At 41.4% G+C, this 14,378-nt stretch overlaps 1 protein-coding gene across 2 annotated transcripts in view; it reads left to right on the top strand.

Annotated features, from left to right (window-relative positions):
• Nucleotides 1–14,378, top strand: part of rap1gds1 (RAP1, GTP-GDP dissociation stimulator 1) — a 54,031-nt gene that overhangs the window by 10,707 nt on the left and 28,946 nt on the right. The window contains exons 2-5 of one of the 2 annotated variants that reach the window (XM_047386003.1): nucleotides 913–1,020; nucleotides 2,448–2,570; nucleotides 4,906–5,031; nucleotides 12,505–12,651. In XM_047386003.1, coding sequence (XP_047241959.1) covers nucleotides 913–1,020; nucleotides 2,448–2,570; nucleotides 4,906–5,031; nucleotides 12,505–12,651 — 504 coding nt within the window. The remainder of the gene's footprint in view (nucleotides 1–912; nucleotides 1,021–2,447; nucleotides 2,571–4,905; nucleotides 5,032–12,504; nucleotides 12,652–14,378) is intronic. The other variant, XM_047386004.1, reaches the window with a different exon arrangement.

Genomic DNA, 14,378 nt, shown 5'->3' with positions numbered 1-14,378 from the left:
ATTGTGGGTAATATACTTCGGCGAAGTCCGCTTAGATGCGGGCTTCGCTGAAGGGCAGATTGAGGGCACAAAGGGGGCGGGGCTAAGGACCACTCTTGAGAATTGGGACACACTACGCACTCGAACCCATCAACGGGAACGCGCAATTCAGGGACACAAGGGTGGAAGTGCGAGTATTGGGACAGGGCCTTGCTGTCTTGGTCACAGATGCGCCAGCAAGATGTGCACCAACAATTTGTCCTCTTTTGAACTCTGGTATGTCACCCATAATGTTGTGTGCATTTCAATATTTTGAGCAAAACTGTGCTCTTACCCTGCTAATTGAACCTTCACACTCTGCTCTTACTGGTGCAATGTGCAATCAATGAAGACTGGCTACCAGGCTGGTCCAATTTAGCCATGAAACCTCCCACACTAAAATGACAGGCGTTTCAGTTTCATTGTCCAACCCCTGTATGTGGCGTAGACAACTAGGTGACCATTTCAGTCTGTAAATGTGCCAAGCTGGTGGAGACATACCCTGAAAGACATGCAGCTTGATTTGCAGCCGAAGGTGGTTCTAAACTTGGGGGGCTGAATGCAAATGCTCACCACATTTTCAGATCTTTGTCTGTCAATGTTTTTAAAATCCATGTTCCCATCTTCTCTGTTCCACTTCACCTTTATTGTCACATAAAACCCCAATAAAATGTGAAGTGTTTGGCTGTAACCTGATGAAATGTGCAAAGGTTTAAGCAGTGTGAACACCATTGCACGACAGAAGATGTTTCACCTGCCATATCAGATCCTAACCTGGTGGGGCTCTAGCATAAAAATCCATCACATCAAAATATGAAGCAAAGTTTGTTCAGATGATGCTGGTAGTTTTGTCATTGCACGCTTGGTTTATGACAATGATGTGTTTGTCTTCAGAGAATCTGAGAGAAGCGCTGGAGAAGCTGAGGCTTGTGTCTACAGACAGCACCACTGACAGGACGGAGACCAGTCTGGACTGCCTGCTGACTGCACTCGCCCAGAACAGTGAGTACAAACTATAGCTTTCTACTTGGTGTGCTGTAAGTACACTTATCCACCTTTGTCTATGGAGACTGCTTTCAGTCAGAGCCCGGGAACAGCTTTATATCCTCTATATCTTTAGGAGGACCGATGATGCTTAGATGGTAGCTCAGTTGGTCCACACATTAAATGTGCTGAAGATGAGGGTGCTGATGTCTGCATGGAAGCCTTTTTGACTGTGTGCTTGCCAGGAAGCTGAGAAATATTTAAGGGTAGACTTATTGTGAGCAATGGCCAATCCTTTCTTAGCTGACTGTAGTGGTTCTGTTGCATGTTTGGCAAATCTTTGAGCTTTATTCAAGTCTATCTGACTGTGTGATCTGCAGAGTATGTACAATCATGGCCAAATGTTTTTGGCAATGACACAAATGTTGCATTTTATAAATTTGCTGGTTCAGATTTATTGCTAAGAGTTCATGTTTTTTATTTTCACAATATTGTTTGGCACTAATGGCATTTATTGACAGTCACCTGACAGTAGGGGAGAGGGGAAGACATGCAGCAAAGTCTCGTTTGCCTGTCCATCCCTCTTTCCATCCATTTGTCCATCTATTTGTTTATTGAGCCATCTGGTGATCCATACTTCCAGTCATCCATCTTTGTTTTGTCAGATTCCACATTTAAAGCTTGACCATTGTACACATGTGCCACAAATCTGCAGTTAAATAAATGTAACTTTATAAATGTACTTGACGCCTGTTATTTGGCAGACTGTTGCTATAAAAAGGCAGATGTGCTTGATATCGTATCTTCCTGAGTTAGCAATGTTTACCTCCAAAGAAAAGAGTGCAGCCATCATCACTTTGCATCACAGTGGCCTCAGGAATAGAAGCTGCAGCTGAAAAACTGTTTGTCAGGATGTCAAAGAGTGTCCAGCAAGTTCCAGAGGAGGAAGCTATGGAATCATGTTGCCTCATGTTGGTGGCAAGTCGGTGTGATTGGATTTGCATAGGTAATGAGATGAAGACTTGAACAATGAGCTTGTGACACGAAGAGCAGCAAAGAAGCCACGTCAGACATTTTGCAAGACGAACCGAGGATGGAAAGCAGAAGGCTGGTGCAGAACGGATGAATCCACCTTCTGATTGTTAGGGAAACCTGGAAATAAGCTATAAACCATCAGACTGTACTTAAAGCTACTGGGACTCAGTGGGAAGAGTAGACGTCTTGTTATCTGGAAGTTGTGAGGTTGATTCCAGCTTCCTCCTTCCATGTGTTGATGTGCCCCTGGGCAAGGCACTTAACTTCAAATTGCCTACCAATCTGCGTATCTGTGTATGAATGTGTGCGAGTGAAAAGACATTCATACCATCAGACAGTATGACCCTAATGTGTCTCTTTTCACTGATGTTTTCATAGCTGGGATTACCTCTACTTCTCTCCTCTTGCAGACACCGAAGCCAGCAGGAAGATGCAGGAGATGGGTGTTCTTCCCTTGCTCCCCACCCTGCTGAGCCCGCAGTCTTCCTGCACCCCCAAAGTTGCCAACATCATAGCTGAGATGGCCAAAAACGGTAAGTTACCGGGACTTTCTCCAAGTCAGTCATCTGTTGAGGATGGGTTCGGAGAAAAGGAAGGAATGATTTAGAGAGACAAGAAGGACTCTGGTCATGATTTTATTCTGAATCAAATGGTTCATTCATTTCACCCGGGGGTTAGTTTGAGCAGACCTGGTCCTGACTGGCAGTTCTGCTATAAGCATCCAAACCTTGCATAAATACAGAGTTAGGCGTTCATTTTCCATCTCTTCTCTGTGTGATGAAAGCTTTTAGAGGAGCTGAATAGACCTTGAGAAAGATGAGTTTATGATAATGAATGGGTTCTCAGTTTGCAGGATCGCAGATAATGATCGTTTGCCAGCAGTTAGCCAAGCCTGGCAACAACCCGCTGGCATTTATCTGTCACTGCTTCCGGAAATGTCTGCAATCAGCCCAGTGACTGCTGGGCTAAAGACTGCTCAGTGTTTTCTTACAGTTGGACTTAGTTATTTAAGGCTGCACAGCAGGAAGAATGCAGTATCTACCTCTTTCATAACGTGTGAGAAAGCTTTACATTTTCTCCATTCAATCCCTGCAGATGCTTGATTGTTTGTGCTCTTTTCATTGGTCATACAGATATGAGGAAGCTGGGGGTCTTTGCAATAGAGTGCCCTGCAAAAGTATTCACAACTGTTGAACCTTTTCACAATATATTTGAAAGAGATTTCATGTGTTGGACAAAATAAAGTTATGGTATCATTGTGAAGTGGAAGGAAGATTTTTTACTACTGAAATCTGGTAAGATGTGGTGTGCATCTCTATTGAGCCTTCTTTACTCGTAAACCCCTAAAGAAAACCCAGTGTAACCTCTCATATTACTAGTGGGGGGAGTCCACCTGTTTGTATAAATCAGATTCTATGTGCGGATAAAAATGAACACTGTCCATAGTGAAACATGGTGGTGGCCGCATCAGCTCATTGTGAAGATACAAAGGAACCCAGCAGACAGGTCAGGGAGAAAGTTAAGGCAGTGTTAGGTTCTAGAACAGCTTTGAACAGCTCCCAGAGTTCTGCTCAATCCATCATCTGAGCATGGTGGGAGGATGGACCAACTGTAGACCTACCAAGACATGGAAGTCCACCTAAACTGACAGCAAGGAGAGCATTTATCAGAGAAACAGCCAAGAGACCCATGATAATTGTGGACGAACTGCTGAGATCCACAGCTCAGGTGGGCGGACTTGCCAGCATACAGCTATTACACATCTGTTATAAACTCCACTCTGGCCTTTATGGAAAAGTGGTGAGAAGAAAGCCATTGTTGAAAGGAGGACAAAAGAAGTCCAGTTAAAAGGTTTGCGGTAGACCATGTAGGGGACTGGAGCTGCACAATATATCAACTAGTAATCATTGTTGCCTAAACATTGCATGCAGCATCCAACTGTAAAGGGTTGCTTAGATTCAGTACGTGATATGATACCATACTTCACGTGTCAGACATTCACACTCTGCATATTGATAATACATTTGAACAGTTGAATGGACTCCAATGTCCAGTAAACACCAACAACTGACTCATTTAGATCAAAACATATTTATGTGATACATTGGTGCAGTCAAAGCATAAAACTAAATCCAATTAAGAGCTGTAGGAAGACTTGTAATCTGATGTTTCAATGACGCCCTCCATCCAATCAGACAGTTTCAGCTATTTTGCAGTGAAGGATGGACGACAATAGATGTACAAGCTGCAGCTAACGGTGCTTCTACCAAGTATTAAATCAGGGGTAGTGTACACAAATGCATGGCACACATTTCAGATTTTTATTTTAATTTATAAAATATGGAGGGTTGTATATTTAATTCATTGTTCTACAACTCCTTTTCTTTTTTTTAACTGTTTATCTATAAAAACATTGGATTACTATTTGTACTTATTATTTTCATCATTTTGATATTTTCCTGTTACAAACACCTGTCCAGGGACTACAGGTGGGAAGCAGCCTGGTGCAATGCATCTTTTCATGTATTTTCCAAGGTTCAGGTGTTCATTATCCATTGTCCCTGACTAAATAAATGCATGAATAAATATCTATCAATCTATCTATCTTGGAAAAACCCATATCTTTTTCCTTCTGTGTGTGCTGTTCTGTCACATGAAATCTCAACAGAACACAATGGAGTATTTATTTGTAATGTGACAGCTCTTTGCAAAGGCATGGTACCTGACAGAGCTCCTGCTGCAGGGGAATTACATGTCTTCTGCTAACATGACACCAAAAACCCCAGGTGGCTCCGCATGTTTTCCCACACAGATGTTTCTGTTTATTAACTGGACTGATCCCTAATGCACTGCTGTCCTTTTCCCCAGAGTTCATGAGGAATCGCTGTGTGGAAGCCGGCCTCATCCCTCCTCTAGTTCAGCTGTTAAACTCCGCCGACCAGGAGGTTTTACTGCAAACCGGCCGAGCACTTGGCAACATCTGTTATGACAGCCGTAAGTAGGAGTTAGATTTGCTTTGGAAATGCTGAGTCAGAGGATAATTTTTTTCTTAATCGCCTGCCATAAAGCTGAAGGAACTGGGTGACAAAGAGCGTACTGGGTTTGGGCTGACTTTGCTGAATGTTTTTAACTTTGTTTTTTTTTGTATTCCCTGAATTTGTAATCACAGTAAAAAATAAAACGGTGCCTCTACAAACCAATGAAGCAGCCATGCAAAGATTATATACTGTATCTACATCAGGAGGGATTAATCCAACTAGAATGTGCACAGTCACATGTTCTAGCATTAAGCTCCTGTGTTCTGGGATATGCAAACTAAAAGAAATTCCTATTGATCTGACAATAATCTGATTGCATTTGGAAGTGCGTCATGCAGCCCTTCAGCTATATGTCTGTAAGGTGGGTATTTATAGCGTGGCTGCATGGACACATATCAAAGTGTAATCCTCATTTTACCAGAGCTGTCAGATGTGATGAAGAGTTTAAGTGGTTTATGCAACGAATGATGGATAACTAGAAAATGAGCTGGTCATCTGGGACCTGCCATCTGTTTCTCAGTAGGCAGGCATGGCTTCTCGGTATGTTCCCAAGATATGTTGGGTATGCATCTAATGTGTCGATGGCTGTTATGGAGGATCATTCCTGCAATAATTAAGAATACATTCAGAAATCAATAAATTACTTCATAAATGAATTACTCCCCCAATAAATAGTTGAATGAATGTGCCATAAAATGATAGAGCAGGAGTGGAGTAGCAGGACAGTGGAGCTTGCTGAGCTGCGCACAATGCTGCTTTTAATGAGCATCTATAAACTAGAGTTAATACAGAAAGGAGAAAGCGACTCTGTATGTACAATGTTGTCATTTGCAGATGTTCAGGATCCACGAGTGAAACTGAAACAATCCATGTTTAGTGTGTTTACGCAAGCATAAATAAATGTTTATACGGTACATTCTTCGTCTTCATCGCCGTACTTGCTACAACACGCACAATGGGTGACGTTCCGGTTCCGGCAGAAGAACAAAGTGTTCTGAGCTGAACCAGAGTTTACACTCTGGAGCCTCTTTTGATTTGTGGAAAACACGCATCACTGGTTCGAAATCACCTTCTGGAACTGGAACGGGTCTCGAACCGTATTGGTGGAAATGGGTTAAGTGTGTGCTCATTAAATGACGCTCTAATGGTAGAATCAGTTGTGTAGCAGCTGCGCCACCTCCAAACATACACATCGTTTCAGATCTTTGGCTCTTAAGTTTTAACTAAAGGGTCTAAAGTCTTGTAGGACGTAAGAAAATAAATAAATAAAAAAAGATTTCTTTTCAAAATAATAGTGAAAATTAAAAAATGTGTTTTGTTTTAATTAGGTTGGGTTTAGCCAAATAATTTCTCCAATGTGAGTATGCAAGACAAATAAAATGTGAATCATTACCGAGATACTTTTGTACTGTCTGGCGGTGTTTTATTAAAAACCTGATGCCATATTTCCATATAACTGGGAACCTTTTTCATAGTGATGATGGGGAAAAAAACAAAGCAGCTATTTTTTTCACTTTCTGCCAAGGATCATAAATTAGCAATATCTGGCAAAACCTGTTGCCGTCCATCCTTTTTGGTCAGGATTTTATGTACTGTACCTGATAAATACATTTCAATACCAAAATCAAAATGAGTTTTTTTTATTGTTTATTTGTCAGGGACGTGTACAAAAACATTCATCTCACAATGAGAAGAGATGCTTTGAACCAGACTTGGAAAAAGCTACTTTCCATCTGGAGATGAATCACTTTGGCCTGAAGTGCTTTAGGTTGTATTTTTATCTATTCATTTTCTGGTGGGACTAAAACAAAAAGCCCAAAATGATTTTTGGCTTCGTTGTTCTGAATGATGATATTGGTCGTGAAAGAATATTGACCATGACATCAGTACTGCGTTGGATAAGGATAAATTCACACATTTCTATGACCCTGGTGGATAACATTGAATCTCCCAGAGAGCTCTGTTCAGTATTAGCATTCCTGTTATTTTACTTCATTTGGTTATATTTTGGAATACACAGATATCGACACCATGAAAAACCAACAACACTGCTGACATTGCTTCTCTGCTTCAGTTAAACAACCCACAATCCTGCACTGCATCACTATCACTGTCACAAGTACCACATGGCCAACCCCGTCCCCTCCCCCTCCAGAAACACAATCGGCAAGAAGATGGAAATAAACGTCGATTGTTAACATCGACCCAGTTTTACCTGTGAGACCGTTACTGATATGCTAAAAAATGACTAGCATTGGCCGATCGTGCATCCCTAGTTATACTGGCGTATGCACTGTTGGCAAGCAGTCAGTATGGCACACAATTTAGGCTGCATATTGTCAGCTACTCACAGAGGCCTACTGGTATCTGCCGAAGCCAACTTCATGTGAAAGTGCTGCTTCATCAATTTGAATAATATGTTCCTAAGACAAAGTGATGTCCTGGGGCAAATAACTCCTTTTTGTACCCCAAAAAGTTGGATACGGCCGTAGATTTACATGTACGTAATGGCAACAAAGCAAAATGAGCAGTACCCGTTATAGTGTAGCTCTGTTTTACAGCCTAAATGAGCCGTAGAAACTATGGTTTCACTCAGTAATAACACATACACCCAAGTGGTGTTGTTAGTAGATGTAATTTCAGGATAAACCCAAAATGCACCTTTTCTAAACTTTTGAAAGCACGTCTTTTTGCACAACTTGTTGTTCTCTAAGAATGAGCTTAACGGCAAAATTCACAACAGGGGTTTGATCCATAAATCGGCCAATAAACGTCCTGATTCAATCAGAGTTGGTATTTAAACAGTCCTCCTCATGCTGTTCACATTTTAACATCCTGAGAACAAGACAGCATCTAACAATTGATCAACAGCACCTCCCCATTGCGAGGCTTCTAACAGGATGTTCTCAGATGGAAGTGGCCACTGAGCTTAGAGTGTCAGAGTGTCGTCAGCTGGTTTCTACAGAGAGAATGGAGGAGTCACAGAAAGGCATAGAAGTTGACATCCTTTGGCCACCCTCACTGTGAACAGTTCCCTGTGGAACCACATGATAAATGCCACTCAACTCAAGGCGCATTTAAGGGAAATGAGAGCCCCCCCAATCAGACCATTCGAAACTGTTTACATCACCGTGGTCTGTGTACTAGATGACCTGCAGGGTACTTGACCACACCACCAGGCACAAGCGTCATCGTCTTGCATGGGCCAGGGAGCATTTACGCTGGATGAGGGACCAACGGGCCTCTGTGATGTTCTCTGATGAAAGTTGATTCATGTTGAGAAGTGATGCCCGCCATCGATGTTGGAGTCGTCAAGGAGAGCGATATACATCAGCCACTGTTGTCACCAGACGAACCTTGGGTGGTGGTGGTGGTACAGTGTGGGCAGGTGTGTCTAGTCAGTATAGAACTACCCTACACTTTGTGGTACACTGACAAGCCCATACTACCTGAATAACATAATTAATCCAGTCATTGTGCCCCTGAATGAACAACACAGGTCTAATTTCATCTATATGGACGACAATGCTTCAGCTGATGGAGGTCACATCATTATGGAACAGCTGCTGGAGACTGCGGTACCTGGAATGGAGTGGCCTGCACTTTCTCCAGACCTGAATCCAATAGAAAATCTGTGGGATCAGCTGAGTCAATGTCAGAGATCCTTCAACAAGAGTGGGATGCCATGCCTCAGCAGACAATAGGTTGACTAATGAACAGCATGAGACGTTATTGTCAAGCTCTTATTGATGCTCATGGTCACATGACACGTTATTGAGACACTGACATTTTCTGTTGTGGTATATCCACCATTGTTGTTGGTTTTTGTTTCCATAAATAGTTTCAGATGAGGAAATAACCATTGCATGCTTCTACTTGAATGCCTTGCTTTCAATATATAATATCACTGTAGGGTAAACTTTTTTAGTTTTCCATAAATTTCACCCGAGAGCCAAATTTCCTGTGAGTGAGTATACTGTGAGTAGTATATTTAGGTTACCTTTTCTATAAAAATGAGCCTTTAGTGTACTAAAATGTCAATGTTCAACGTACTGTTGACTTGCTCCCACCAGTGTTTGCACAGATACCATAGAAAATCATAATGCAAGCACATAAATCACATATTTTTTTAATTACTGAGCTTGTTGAGCGCCTAGCCCTGTTGCACCAGGACACCTATCACATACCTTTCAGTGTGACGCAGTGATAGGTGTACAATGGGAGTCAGCTCAGTGTCGCATATGAAACAGTTCAATGTTAAGACTTCTTCGTTCTCATTTCGTCCACTCGAACAATTCTGGAGTCCAGCACGCCCGACTCTGTAGAGGCCTTTTGATGGCGCCAATGCTGTGATTTGTTGTGAGTAGATCAGGCTGACATTATTAACATCTCCTTCAGCCAAGCTAGCCCAAATGCTTCAAAACCTTCACAATCACCACAGTAGCAAAAAAATGTCCTACCTGAATGACGACTGTCCTGTAATTCTGACCTCCATGATAATTAAAAGGTTTTGAATAGCCACCACATATTTCTGGATTGGATTTAAGTACGTTGTGGTTTAGTTTCAGCATTCTGTCTCCTTTAGTTTCACCCCTGCCATCAGTGCTTGTGAATCTGGTGAAACTAATTTAAAGTTCAGCTGTCCTGGTAGGGTTTTTTTGCTTCTTTGGACCGTTTAGTTGAAACCATAGTTAGACATGTTACCGATGATCTCGTTGTACAACGAATCAGTTGGGAGAAAAGTATGAGGACTCCCCACTACAGGTCCTTCTCAAAATATTAGCATATTGTGATAAAGTTAATTATTTTCTATAATGTAATGATGAAAATTTAACATTCATATATTTTAGATTCATTGCACACTAACTGAAATATTTCAGGTCTTTTATTGTCTTAATACGGATGATTTTGGCATACAGCTCATGAAAACCCAAAATTCCTATCTCACAAAATTAGCATATTTCATCCGACCAATAAAAGAAAAGTGTTTTTAATACAAAAAACGTCAACCTTCAAATAATCATGTACAGTTATGCACTCAATACTTGGTCGGGAATCCTTTGGAGAAATGACTGCTTCAATGCGGCGTGGCATGGAGGCAATCAGCCTGTGGCACTGCTGAGGTCTTATGGAGGCCCAGGATGCTTCGATAGCGGCCTTTAGCTCATCCAGAGTGTTGGGTCTTGAGTCTCTCAACGTTCTCTTCACAATATCCCACAGATTCTCTATGGGGTTCAGGTCAGGAGAGTTGGCAGGCCAATTGAGCACAGTGATACCATGGTCAGTAAACCATTTACCAGTGGTTTTGGCACTGTGAGCAGGTGCCAGGTCGTGCTGAAAAATGAAATCTTCATCTCCATAAAGCTTTTCAGCAGATGGAAGCATGAAGTGCTCCAAAATCTCCTGATAGCTAGCTGCATTGACCCTGCCCTTGATAAAACACAGTGGACCAACACCAGCAGCTGACACGGCACCCCAGACCATCACTGACTGTGGGTACTTGACACTGGACTTCTGGCTTTTTGGCATTTCCTTCTCCCCAGTCTTCCTCCAGACTCTGGCACCTTGATTTCCGAATGACATGCAGAATTTGCTTTCATCCGAAAAAAGTACTTTGGACCACTGAGCAACAGTCCAGTGCAGCTTCTCTGTAGCCCAGGTCAGGCGCTTCTGCCGCTGTTTCTGGTTCAAAAGTGGCTTGAGCTGGGGAATGCGGCACCTGCAGCCCATTTCCTGCACACGCCTGTGCACGGTGGCTCTGAATGTTTCTACTCCAGACTCAGTCCACTGCTTCCGCAGGTCCCCCAAGGTCTGGAATCGGCCCTTCTCCACAATCTTCCTCAGGGTCCGGTCACCTCTTCTCGTTGTGCAGCGTTTTCTGCCACACTTTTTCCTTCCCACAGACTTCCCACTGAGGTGCCTTGATACAGCACTCTGGGAACAGCCTATTCGTTCAGAAATTTCTTTCTGTGTCTTACCCTCTTGCTTGAGGGTGTCAATAGTGGCCTTCTGGACAGCAGTCAGGTCGGCAGTCTTACCCATGATTGGGGTTTTGAGTGATGAACCAGGCTGGGAGTTTTAAAGGCCTCAGGAATCTTTTGCAGGTGTTTAGAGTTAACTCGTTGATTCAGATGATTAGGTTCATAGCTCGTTTAGAGACCCTTTTAATGATATGCTAATTTTGTGAGATAGGAATTTTGGGTTTTCATGAGCTGTATGCCAAAATCATCCGTATTAAGACAATAAAAGATCTGAAATATTTCAGTTAGTGTGCAATGAATCTAAAATATATGAATGTTACATTTTCATCATGACATTATGGAAAATAATGAACTTTATCACAATATGCTAATATTTTGAGAAGGACCTGTATCTCTAGAGTCTGCTATATTGTAATGCAACTGTTTATCATCCAGCTACAGTGACGATGGAGAAAGAAAGGTGCACCTAATCAAAGCTTTATGTCAGCACCATTCAACAGTGAGAAGGTACATAACTCCTCTACGCTGAACTTACTCACCTAAAACCACATCAGGCCAGATGGAGACATTGCAGAGAGAAATATACTCAGGTCCAAACCCAGTTGTTGGTAGAACTTCAAAAGTCCCAAATAACATGGTAGTCTTCAGAGCAGCAGGAGGTGACTGTGGGTCAGTGAGTAGAGAAGTAGTCTTACAATCGTAAGGCTGGGGGTTCCATTCAGGCTTTCCTGATGGGCCCCTGGGCAAGTCACTCTACCAATCTGTGTATCTGTGTGTGTGAGTATTTTTGAGTGATGTGAAGTGCTTTGAGTGGTCGGTATGACTAGGAAAGCGCTATATAAGTTCAGTCCATTTACCATTTACACTTCTGTATCCAAGCTAGGAGAGCTTCTACGTTGCATTCAAGTACAACTCTTCACATGATGGTTGGGAACAAGACATGTACTCACAATCTGACAGTTGGAGTATTTTTACTGGATAGAGACTCCTGGCAAAGAATGTTGAAACTGAATCAAAAGATAGTTTAACAGTGTGCACTTATGTAATCAGGTTATTACACTTTTTAATGTTTTATTTTTTATTTTTAGCAGGTTTGTTTGTTTTTCAGATAAAGTGAAAAAAGGAAATGTCCCATATGTGCAATAAGTTTAGAAATGATGGTCAGGGTCTCAGATTTTTAAATCAGGGTTCTGTCCACTTATAAGAGCCTCTGTGTCGCCAAGACAGGCTTTTAGAAACCGATTCTGAAAAAAGGCCAAATATAATTTACTCAGGATTATCAAACATTCCTAAGTGCTTATTTTCTGCAGTATTGTGATTATTAACTGTGTTGGATTTTGTTGTTACTGGTTTGTAAGCTGTCAGCTCTGTGTTCATCCTCTTTTCTAGTTGTGGTTATTGTTTCTTTGCTTTGTGGTTGATTTTTGTCCTGGCCTCTTGTTTTTCAGATGAGGGCAGGAATGCAGTTCACCTGGCAGGAGGGGCTCAGATAGTAGCTGAACACATTAAATCCTTCTCCCAAAATACTGATCCGGAAAATGAGAGGCTCTTGACTGTCTTTTGTGGCATGCTGATGAACTATAGCAATGATAATGGTAATGACCATCTTCCCCCAAGATTTTTAACTCATCTTTACTAATCAGCGGCCGTTCTCTTTCTTATACACAGACGGTAGATGTTGAACTGAATCTGTGCTTCTGTGGTTCAGACTCATCTGTTCACCTCTTTCTGTCACATCCTCTTGCTTTTCCATCATCTTCAGGTAATCTGAAATCATTAACATTATCTTTCATCCTAGCAGTACCCTCCTCCCAACTCTTAGCCAGCTGGGATGTTGTAGTGTGTGTTGGGACTCAGCTGCTAGAACGTCCTCATCAGTTACATAGCTTTTTAGCTATACTAGTACCATGGCTTAGGGGAGTATCAATCTGTTAGTCTATCACCCTGGTGTACAGCTAGATGGCCAATGTGTTCTGGAGCCCTGCCACTTGAATCCTTTTTTATTTCTTGGAACCAGCAGGAGATTTGCAGTTAACAAATGACATGTCTCAAATTCCACAGGATTAGTTAACGATGGGCTCCAGATCTCCTGTTTAAAAAGGTTTTTTCCACCAAATTGGTATCCTTGCTGGGGTTTAGACTTTTTGGTTCCACTGGTGATGCACTGACAGAGCTGTAAAACTGGGCAGCAAAAAGCACAGCTTTTGTCAGGAGCTAAAGCTGAACCTATAAAGGACTAACATATAATTAATTATGTTAAGTATCATGCAAAAACTCTTTGTTTTAATCTAAATGAAGAAAACCTGCTGAGTTTAAGCAATAGTACATTCATCTTAGCACTGGAATAACATAACCTCATTGCCTCATCGGTCAATGCATGAAGCAGTTTTCATAGCTGTTGTCCTCAGCTGAATTTATAAGTGCTGTTTGTGACTGTTTTTATAAGCACTGGTGAACCTTTTAAAATCACATGCTAGTCTTAATAAATGTCATTTAAAACCGTTAGTGGGACATGTTGGGACAATGAGAAATCCAAATGACCACTTGTGTTGACAAAATGTGAAGGAGGTGAAGGAGATGTTTTAGTGATGTAATGATGGGGTTTTAAGATGGTTCTCCAGCTATGGAGACCCGTCCGGCTGTTGTTTTGTAGAAACCAGTTAGGAATTGGCTCTTGCTCTAGCCATGGTTTAGCACTGGAATCAGTTTGGTGGAAAGCCTCAGCTTAACCTGTTTGTTTCTATTTATTATTGCTGTTTTACAAAACTGCTGGCATACATTTTTTAGGAGTTAACAAAATTCTAATTAGCTTATTGAGCTTTAGAACTGCTACTTCTGATTCTTCCTTCCAGTCTGCCAGCTCTTTTATACTTCCCAAATCCTTTGGTTGGTATTCCAGAGCTGGATGGGAAAATAAAAAGTTCCCAGACTTCACTTCTTATTTGGTTATAAATCTAAAGTTTAAAAAATAAAGAGATATTTATGTTGAGTTATGTCCCATTCATTGATTACTGTGGTTTGTAAGTAACTGACAGACTAAATAAAAGTGGGCCCTTTAACCACCTTTTTTTCAACTCCTAGATTCTTTCAACTCTGGGATTTAAAATTGTTCCCAAGTTCTTGTATTGGGTTCAGTTGAGATACCAAACAAAGCATTAATATTTCTACTTTAAAATGAAGGAAAACCTTCTCACAACATGATTTATAATTATCTGTAATCAATCACGGACAATCCATTCCAGATTTCTCTATTATAGTTTTAACTGATCTAGTTTTGTCTAAATATTAAAAATAAATATTAAATAAATAAAGTGGGATGGCT

The sequence above is a fragment of the Girardinichthys multiradiatus genome, chromosome 14, assembly GCF_021462225.1.
Source record: "Girardinichthys multiradiatus isolate DD_20200921_A chromosome 14, DD_fGirMul_XY1, whole genome shotgun sequence".
Lineage (NCBI taxonomy): Eukaryota > Metazoa > Chordata > Actinopteri > Cyprinodontiformes > Goodeidae > Girardinichthys > Girardinichthys multiradiatus.
Note: the sequence above shows the minus strand (reverse complement) of the source record. Positions and strands in the feature narration are given on the sequence as shown.